This window comes from Saccopteryx bilineata, chromosome 8 (genome assembly GCF_036850765.1).
Source record: "Saccopteryx bilineata isolate mSacBil1 chromosome 8, mSacBil1_pri_phased_curated, whole genome shotgun sequence".
NCBI classification, from domain to species: domain Eukaryota; kingdom Metazoa; phylum Chordata; class Mammalia; order Chiroptera; family Emballonuridae; genus Saccopteryx; species Saccopteryx bilineata.
Window position 1 is genome coordinate 69,832,329 of NC_089497.1, and position 8,446 is coordinate 69,840,774.

Sequence of the window (8,446 nt, forward strand, 5' to 3'; positions counted from 1 at the left end):
TAGAAAACCAAAACTCTTGGTAGGGTGACCAATTTAGACATCTGCAGGTGACCCTCTCCCTGATCACAGACAGAACAGTTGCCATGGAAAAGGAATCAACAAAAGCACAAATCTCACAAGTGTTGTCCAAATCTTGGATGGTGTCAGTTTCTGCATGGGAAAGAATCGGTTCATCTACACTACAAATTCCAGGATGCAGTCAAAGGAATAGTAAGTAGAAAATTTTAATTTACTGCAGTCCTAAGGTAAATTAAACCTAATAATCAAATGAAATTCTTTTTTTTTTTTTTTTTTTTTTTTTTAATTTTTTTATTTATTCACTTTAGAGAGGAGAGGGAGAGACAGAGAGAGAGAGAGAGAGAGAGAGGAGAGACAGAGAGAGAGAAGGGGGAGGAGCTGGAAGCATCAACTCCCATATGTGCCTTGACCAGGCAAGCCCAGGGTTTCGAACCGGCGACCTCAGCATTTCTAGGTCGATGCTTTATCCACTGCGCCACCACAGGTCAGGCTGAAATTCTTTATGGTACATGAAAGAGGCAGCACCTAGGACCAGTTATGTCAAAGGGACCAGAGACAAAGAATTAGAGGTTCTCAGCTCAGTTAGATGAGACAAAGATGGCAAAACTGCAAAGGGTATAGCCAGAAAGTTCCAGGCATCCAGTATTAGCATTTGACTTACTCCGGGGCAGGGGCAAATGTAAATTACTCATGGGCTTCTCCACTCTTAACTAATCTGCCTGTATTGAATAGTATTGCATATCTAACCCATTCCCAAATCATTCTCTCTTCTTGCCTTCACACACACACACACACACACACACACACACACACACACACACACAAACTTACAACCAGAACATTCCTCTCTCTATTCAACTGTGTGCCAGTTCTTTCTTCTGCCACCCCAGAGCAGCTAGGACAGTCTGCTATGCCACCCCACGGACGATTACTGGCAATTAGCTTCTCCCACTCTAACCTAAAATTACCCTTCTCCATCCACCCTTACCCTCCATGTTTGACTCCATGGAAAGGTTCTAGGATTCCATAAAAATTCATCCCAACCCCCACTGCATCTCTAATTTCCCTCCTCGCCCTTCCCCCCATACTAAAGCAAAAGAAACATCTTTACCTCCCCCCTACAGGAACCATTCATCTTCAACCTATTTCCCTAAATACTCTTAACACCTCATGTAAAGACCTGAAAATGATGGGGAAAGAAGATACCCCAGGTATCCCACCAGGGGACCTGGTCCCCTGGCAAACCCAGAGATCAAAGAGACAACTGCTTAATACACACTCAACCTTTCTGGTTACCCTGAACTTCCTAGGGCAGTGGTCCCCAACCTTTTTTGGGCCACGGACCGGTTTAATGTCAGAAAATATTTTCACGGACTGGCCTTTAGGGCGGAACGGATAAATGTGTCACGTGACGGAGACAAGTGTCAAGAGTGAGTCTTAGACGGATGTAACAGAGGGAATCTGGTCATTTTTAAAAAATAAAACATCGTTCAGACTTAAATATAAATAAAACAAAAATAATGTAAGTTATTTACTCTTTCTCTGAGGACCGGTACCAAATAGCCCACGGACCAATACCAGTGTGCGGCCTGGGGGTTGGGGACCACTGTCTCAGGGGAAATCCGAGTCCTGTATACTTTGCCAGAGACCTTGAATGCCAGGCTGAAGAGCCAGTTCCTATGCTGGAGTCCCTGTATGCATCACCAACTCTCCAGCAGTGTTCTTCCCCGGGTTTTAAGTTCGTGACGCAGTCAGGCTGCTGCATCGTCTGTCGATGGCACTGGACTGCCAGCCTCACTGGTACTAATGCCGTGTCCACTTCACTGACCTGTGTGGCAGCTCCCTGCTCAGTGTCATTGGTAAGAAACACCACTTAACCTCCCCCTCCAGGTCACCACTAGAATATTGAGCAGCGAGCTTGCTCCTCAGCCTGCTCCTATAGCCACCAAATCCACTTTTCCTATTGTTTTCATCGTCGTGTCTCATGCTTGTGTCTAAAAGCCTCTACCCAAAGCTTCCATAAAAATGATGAACATTGCCTGACCAGGTAGTGGCGCAGTGGACAGAGCGTCAAACTGGGATGCAGAGGACCCAGGTTCGAGACCCCGAGGTTGCCAGCTTGAGCATGGGCTCATCTGGTTTGAGCAAAAGCTCACCAGCTCGGACCCAAGGTCGCTGGCTCGAGGGGTTACTCGGTCTGCTGAAGGCCCATGGTCAAGGCACATATGAGAAAGCAATCAATGAACAACTAAGGTCTCACAACGAAAAACTGATGATTGATGCTTCTCATCTCTCTCCATTCCTGTCTGTCCCTGTCTATCCCTCTCTCTGACTCTCGCTCTGTCCTTGTAAAAAAAAAAAAAAAAAAAGATGAACATTTCCAAACTACACAAGTGACTCATTCAAGTCCATGTGATTTGCCTTCTTAAGAGACTAAAAGTGGCCTGACCAGGCGGTGGCGCAGTGGATAGAGCGTCGGACTGGGATGCGGAGGACCTGGGTTCGAGACCAGAGGTTGCCAACTTGAGCGCAGGCTCATCTGTTAGAGCAAAAACTCACCACCTTGGACCCAAGGTCGCTGGCTCAAGCAAGGGGTTACTCAGTCTGCTGTAGCCCCATGGTCAAGGCACATATGAGAAAGCATTCAATGAACAACTAAAGTGTTGCAATGCGCAACAAAAAACTAATGATTGATGCTTCTCCATCTTTCCGTTCCTGTCTGTCTGTCCCTGACTATCCCTCTCACTGACTCTCTCTCTGTCTCTGTAAATAAATAAATAAATAATCTTAAAAAAAAAAAAGAGATACTAAAAGTGTTAGGACCTGAGCAGGGCTCCTTGCCAATTCAAAATTCTATGCCAAATGGGTGTTATCTTCTAGGCTGGCAGTGCCCCCAGGAGCCAACAGCACAACACTCTCTCACAAAGAAAATGACACTGGAGGATAGATGTTGGGGACAGTCAGCCAGGAGACTGAGAAACCCTGAACCCAGATACCAAAAGGCTGGGACAGATCCTTTATTGACATGTGATCATCTGGCTAAGGGCCAAAGACATAATGTACCATAGGCAAACTGGAAAACCTGATTTTAAATTAAATGAAAAAAAAATGTAAGGGAGGAAAAGTCTGAAAAAGCAAAGTTTAATTTAAAAAATCACATACACAAAACGACTTCTAATTCGTTTTAAACTCCCCCACTAAGTCTTTCACAGGCAAGTTGGTTTCCCATTGAGTCCAGAGCACCTAAAGATACACCCACAATGCAGAGAGCCAGCCCCTCACACACAGGTGAACAATAGCAACTGCTGCTCAGACTTGAACAAATGTCCATGACCTGAGTGACTAAGCAGCTGGTGGCTTCCTAGGTGGCTCAGAAGGCCAGCTTCTTCATCAGCAGGTAAACTCTGGAATCCACTTCAAACCCGTGCAGGTTGTTGGCGTCGCCCTGCAGCCTCATGAGCAGGCCCCCGTAGGACACGTAGGCAGAGCTGAAACAGAAGGGCCGGTCCCATGAGTGCAAGCTCTCCAGTATAACCTAAGAAAAAGAAACACCTTTTTTTTTTTAATTTGATCTTATAAAAAGAGAGAGGAAAGAGGTAGGAAGAGAAAGCAAGAGTAAGAGAAACACTGATTTGTTGTTCTGCTCATTTATGCATTCATTGCGGATTTTTTTTTTTTTAAGCAAGAGAGAGAGAGGAAAGGAGAGAGATCAGAAACATCAACTTGTAGTTGTTCACTGATTGCTTCTCATATGTGCTTTGACTGGTGGGGGTGGGAGAGGGCTTACAGCCAAGCCAGTGATCTCTTGATCAAGTCAGGGACCTTTGGGTTCAAGCCAGCAACTATGTCTATGATTCCATACTCAAGCTGGATGAACCCATACTCAGGCCAGCAACCTCAGGGTTTTAAACCAGGGTCCTCAGTGTCCCAGGTCAATGCTCTATCCATGTGCCACCACTTGATCAAGCTCATTCCTTGATTCTTGTATGTGTCCTAACCAGGAATCAAATCCACAGTCTTGACGTACTGGAACAATGCTCTAACCAACTGAGCTACCCAACCAGGGAAAAGGCATCTTTCTAATGTTTTGTCATTGGGAACCAAAATTGAGACAAAGATGAATACACAGATATGTACAAGGTAGTGTTCTTTATAATAGCAAAAGTGGAAAATAATACATGCCCAGAATAAAGGAAATGGTCAAATCAATTAAAATAAATCCATTTACTAGAATGTTATACAGCTACTTAAATGTCTAAGATAAACTTTAAATCGACACGGGAAACATGTTTTACATAACATTAAGCAAGAAAGAGCAGAAGAAAACACTGTCAATAAACATGATCTCAAAGAAAAAAAGCACACAGGAAAAAAAACTTATTCAAAAATGTTTCTGTAAAAGGTTTTCTCTGGATCTAGTTATTGGGGACTTTTTATCCTCCTTCACATTACTTCTCTGCTTTTCATATTTCTTACAAAGGGCACAAATTGTTTTAATAAGAGTTTAAAGAAAAGAAAAACTAGCTGGGCAGGGAAACCAAAGAACTAGGGATTGGACTGCAGAGTAGCAACACACACACACACACACACACACACATCCCTAGCAGTTTAATTACTTAATGCTGAATCTTTTTCCGGAGGAAGCAACCTTCCTTTGCACTGCACACAGCAAAATCACCCCGTTTCTCATTTGGACCATCAGAGCCGAGGCCCTGACAAAGGGCAAAGTGAGCAGCCTACATTTGAGACTGACAACAACTATTCCCAGAAGTTTCTTTCTGGGGCCCGCTTAGGTCTGAGCTGCTTGGGAAGAGGGACCCAGCACAGGAAGCATAAGCACGGCCCAAATTCTCAGGCAGAGCAGGGTGAAAGGGTTCCCACAAGACCAAGGACCTTACAGACGCGTTGCTGCTTCAGTAGAAGTTTCATCTCCCTCGATCCTGTACACTTTCCCATACATTACGTACTCAAATTGGTCAGCCCTGTGGAACAACAGTGGCAGTTATTTTTAAAAGTAGTTAACAATAATAAGAGATTCTTTAAAAGTGATTACTGCTAACTAAGTGCCAACATTATAACAACAGGCATTTCCCAAACACAATGTCATTTAGTCCTGAAAGAGGTTATTCAACAAATGAGTGGTAGGGCTGAGATTTGAACTCAGTGAGGCTCCAAACTCTCATCACACCAAACTCCCTCCCAAGAGCCAAGGCCCACACAGCCTATGTCAGGGGTCTCAAACTCATGGCCCGCCGAACAATTTTGTGCGGCCCGCAGACTAATCCACGAAGTTCAAAATATTTTGGATAAAATTAAGTAAGCCTAGGGGCCTACTTGTATTTTTCATTTCTCTAGCATCCTAGCTAGATATTAGCTTAATTAACAGCAGTTGTGATGCGAACTACAGTTTCTGGTCGTTTTGTGACACTGAGTAAATTGCATGTACGATTGTGCTTGTTGTACTGATTTTTTTTTGTTTTCAACTGCAGTGAGAAAAGTGTTGCGTAACAGTTGCCTTTTGTAGACCTAGTGCAGCCCGCCGAACGGCTGTGATCTTGCTCTGCAGCCCACATGCTGAGTTGAGTTTGAGACCCCTGGCCTAGGTCATTCAGTGGTCATTTCCTCAGCCATCAAAAAGCTACAACTCACAATCACTGACCTAGATAAACACCTGGTTATTTAAATTCTTTTTTTTTAATTTTATTTATTCATTTTTAGAGAAGAGAGAGAGAGACAGAGAGGGAGAAGGGGGGAGGAGCTGGAAGCATCAACTCCCATATGTGCCTTGACCAGGCAAGCCCAGGGTTTCAAACCGGCGACCTCAGCATTTCCAGGTCGATGCTCTTTCCACTGCGCCACCACAGGTCAGGCTAAATTCTTAAGTGCGGCAATTTCCTTAAGGCTCCTCAGATTCTGCTGATAAATCATTTATTCCAAAAATTAATTGAGGGTCTTTCTATACACTTAACTACTTAGTCCTTGGGTGTATCTCAAGTACTCCCTCCTCCACCCCCTCACCTGGAAGGTCTATCATCTGTGGGGTTGTATTCACCATCATCCAGGGTACCATCTTCATATAAGGTACTGGCTATAACCAATCGGAACTTGTCACCTGAAAGTAACAGCAATATCTAAGGCTGAAGAGCTGAAACGGCAAAACGTCTCCTGCTATTATCTGTGTTAAATACTTACCCAAGTCTACAGGGTAAATCTGAATGTTTACATCTAATATGAGGTCCATCTTGAAAGATTCACTCTCACAGTGCAGTCTAGACACTGGAAAGAAGCAGAGAAAGAGCCGCAGAGTTTAACTGCCTGACCCAGGTCAACCCTGCAGCCCCCACCTTGGGAGACCGTATGCACTAGAACACTCAATCTAACCCAGTCTGCTTCCACTGGCCTCTCATCTGCTCTCACGGAAGTGCAGGCTCAATCAGAACCAGACATGCAAGCAGGAAAGGGGAGATGAAACTATGGCAAGTGGGCACAATCCCCAAAAAAGAACCAAAGTCCCCTGGCAACATAATATCCAGATTGTAAGGCCTGCCTGGGTAATTAAGAAACAAGCTGACTTATGGCAAGTTATTTATTCATCCAAAGGTTTTGTCTTTCTGTGCCAAGCGCTATGCTGAGGGGATTATTAGGACATGTAAGAACTGGTGTTTGTCTTGAAGAACATCTCAGTCTCCAGGCAAAAGGTGAGAAATCAGTGAGAAACAATTATTGATCAATGGCATAATAAAGTACAACTCGTTATTATTCCAAACAGTCAACTCTAACTCAGACAGGGCTTCACAAAGAGATCAAGATTCTAAGAGCAATGTAAGAATATAGGTGGAAGAGACTTTTTACTTTAGGCGATGGATGCACGATGCACTATGCAGATGATATTTTGTTGAGTTGCGCACTTGAAACCTGTATGGTTTTGTTAACCAGTGTCACCCTAATAAACTCAATTTTAAAAATAAAAAAAACAGACAAACAGAATATGTAGGTTCTGCAATCGGATTACTCGCTGTGCAGCCTTTGGTGAGTTACTTCTCAGAGAAAAATGGGTAAGACACCACCTACCTCATGGAGACTCTTGAAAGAAATAAGACAAGGCGTGTAAGGTGCACAGTGCAGCGCCTAGCACCGGGTGGGTAGCGATCAGAAAGATGCCCAGGAGTTTATTAGTGCCACGAGAAAAGGCCGATCAGATACCGGGCACAGCATGTGTGAACCCAAGGAGAGCTCGGAGTCTCCGTTCTCTCATCTATAAAATGTCTCCTGCGGGAGGTCCCCAGATCAGAATCTGCCGGTAGGGGCAGGTCACGTGAGTTGGGGGGCCAGGATACAGGAGCGTGTCCCCAAGGACCAAATTAACCCCTTACCTCAAACCGCCTCTACATACCTTACTTACCTCGGTCAAACTTCTTGCCCTCCGGGTCAATGTCTTTCACATCAAAAATATCCTCAAACAGGATGCCCGCCATGGTACAAGAGCCTTGAGATTAGCGCAAGGGGGCTGAGCGAGCAACCACGAATAGGGGTACACGGACTTTTCCGCGTGGAGCAAGGAAGAGGAGAGGGAAAAGTAGCGCCTGAAGAACAGCAGCAAGGGAATAGAATAACGCATGCGCACGGACAAGCAGTAAAGAGGAGACTTCCGTTGCCTAGCTCTCGGGGATCTTTAACTTCCGCCCCGACCGACTGCTTCCGAGAGACTTCTGTGTTGAGGGCGGGTCTCAGGTCTATTTAACCCCACCCTAGGGCGGGAGCACGATAGCTAGGCCCCTCCTCCCGCCGAGGTGGCGCGGTTTCTTATTCTCTGCTGAGGCTCTACTGCGCCCTCTTCAGGGTCCCTATCGAGAAAGCTGTAGGAGTGTAATGCATGGGGGCCTACCCCAGGAAGAGACCTTGATCCTTGGCCCAGAGAAGCCCGGCCCTAGCCCTACCCTGCAGATTCGCGTGCCTGCCGAGGGCACAGTCCGCACGGAGAAAGGGCGGAGCAGAACCCTGCCCCCAGAGCGCTGGCCCTCAGGGCGCAGTACTCAGCCCCTCCAGCTGGCACCAAGGCCGGCCCGGGCCAGCTCGGCCCTGCTGGGTGTTATCCGAGCTGGGTCCTTTCAGTTTGGGAATTTGCCATGATGTCACTATGGGAAAGAGGAAAGCCTTCACTGTCTCCTCCCTGGTACTGCACCTTCCCCAGCCCTGTCCTCTCCCCCTGAGCCCTGCTCTCTTTCCCCACACCGCCCCTACAGCCTGGCATTGACCTCATCACACTGCCTTTCTGAGCACTGCCCGTTCGGCTTGGTACTGCCCGTTACACCTCCACTATCCTCTCCCTCTGGACACTGATCTCCTATGTGCCCCTTCATCCTGGCACTGCCCCCTCCTCCGCGGCACACCTCTGCCTCCCGCATGTCCCTTATCCTGGTACTACCTC

The 8,446-nt window shown here is 46.2% G+C and overlaps 1 protein-coding gene across 2 annotated transcripts; it reads right to left on the reverse strand.

Moving 5' to 3' along the window:
• Positions 1-3,143: 3,143 nt before the first annotated feature.
• On the reverse strand, positions 3,144-7,666 carry POLR2H (RNA polymerase II, I and III subunit H). Of its 2 annotated transcripts, none has more exons than XM_066241528.1 (5): positions 7,412-7,666; positions 6,211-6,294; positions 6,037-6,130; positions 4,917-5,000; positions 3,144-3,506 (listed from the first exon to the last, which is right to left on the reverse strand). In XM_066241528.1, the coding sequence occupies exons 2-5, from the start codon at positions 6,257-6,259 to the stop codon at positions 3,389-3,391; spliced, it is 345 nt and encodes a 114-aa protein (XP_066097625.1). In that variant the 5' UTR covers positions 6,260-6,294; positions 7,412-7,666; the 3' UTR covers positions 3,144-3,388. The 2 variants fall into 2 exon arrangements, with proteins under 2 accessions (XP_066097625.1, XP_066097624.1); XM_066241527.1 differs by having other exon boundaries at positions 7,421-7,654.
• Positions 7,667-8,446: the final 780 nt, after the last annotated feature.

Coding starts and splice junctions, on each gene's coding strand:
- POLR2H (XM_066241527.1), bottom strand. CDS start 7,493: ATGGCGGGCATCCTGTTTGAGGATATTTTTGATGTGAAAGACATTGAC. Junction 6,295..7,420: donor GGGCAAGAAGTTTGACCGAG/GTAAGTAAGGTA, acceptor GCTTCTTTCCAG/TGTCTAGACTGCACTGTGAG. Junction 6,131..6,210: donor GATTTACCCTGTAGACTTGG/GTAAGTATTTAA, acceptor TGTTACTTTCAG/GTGACAAGTTCCGATTGGTT.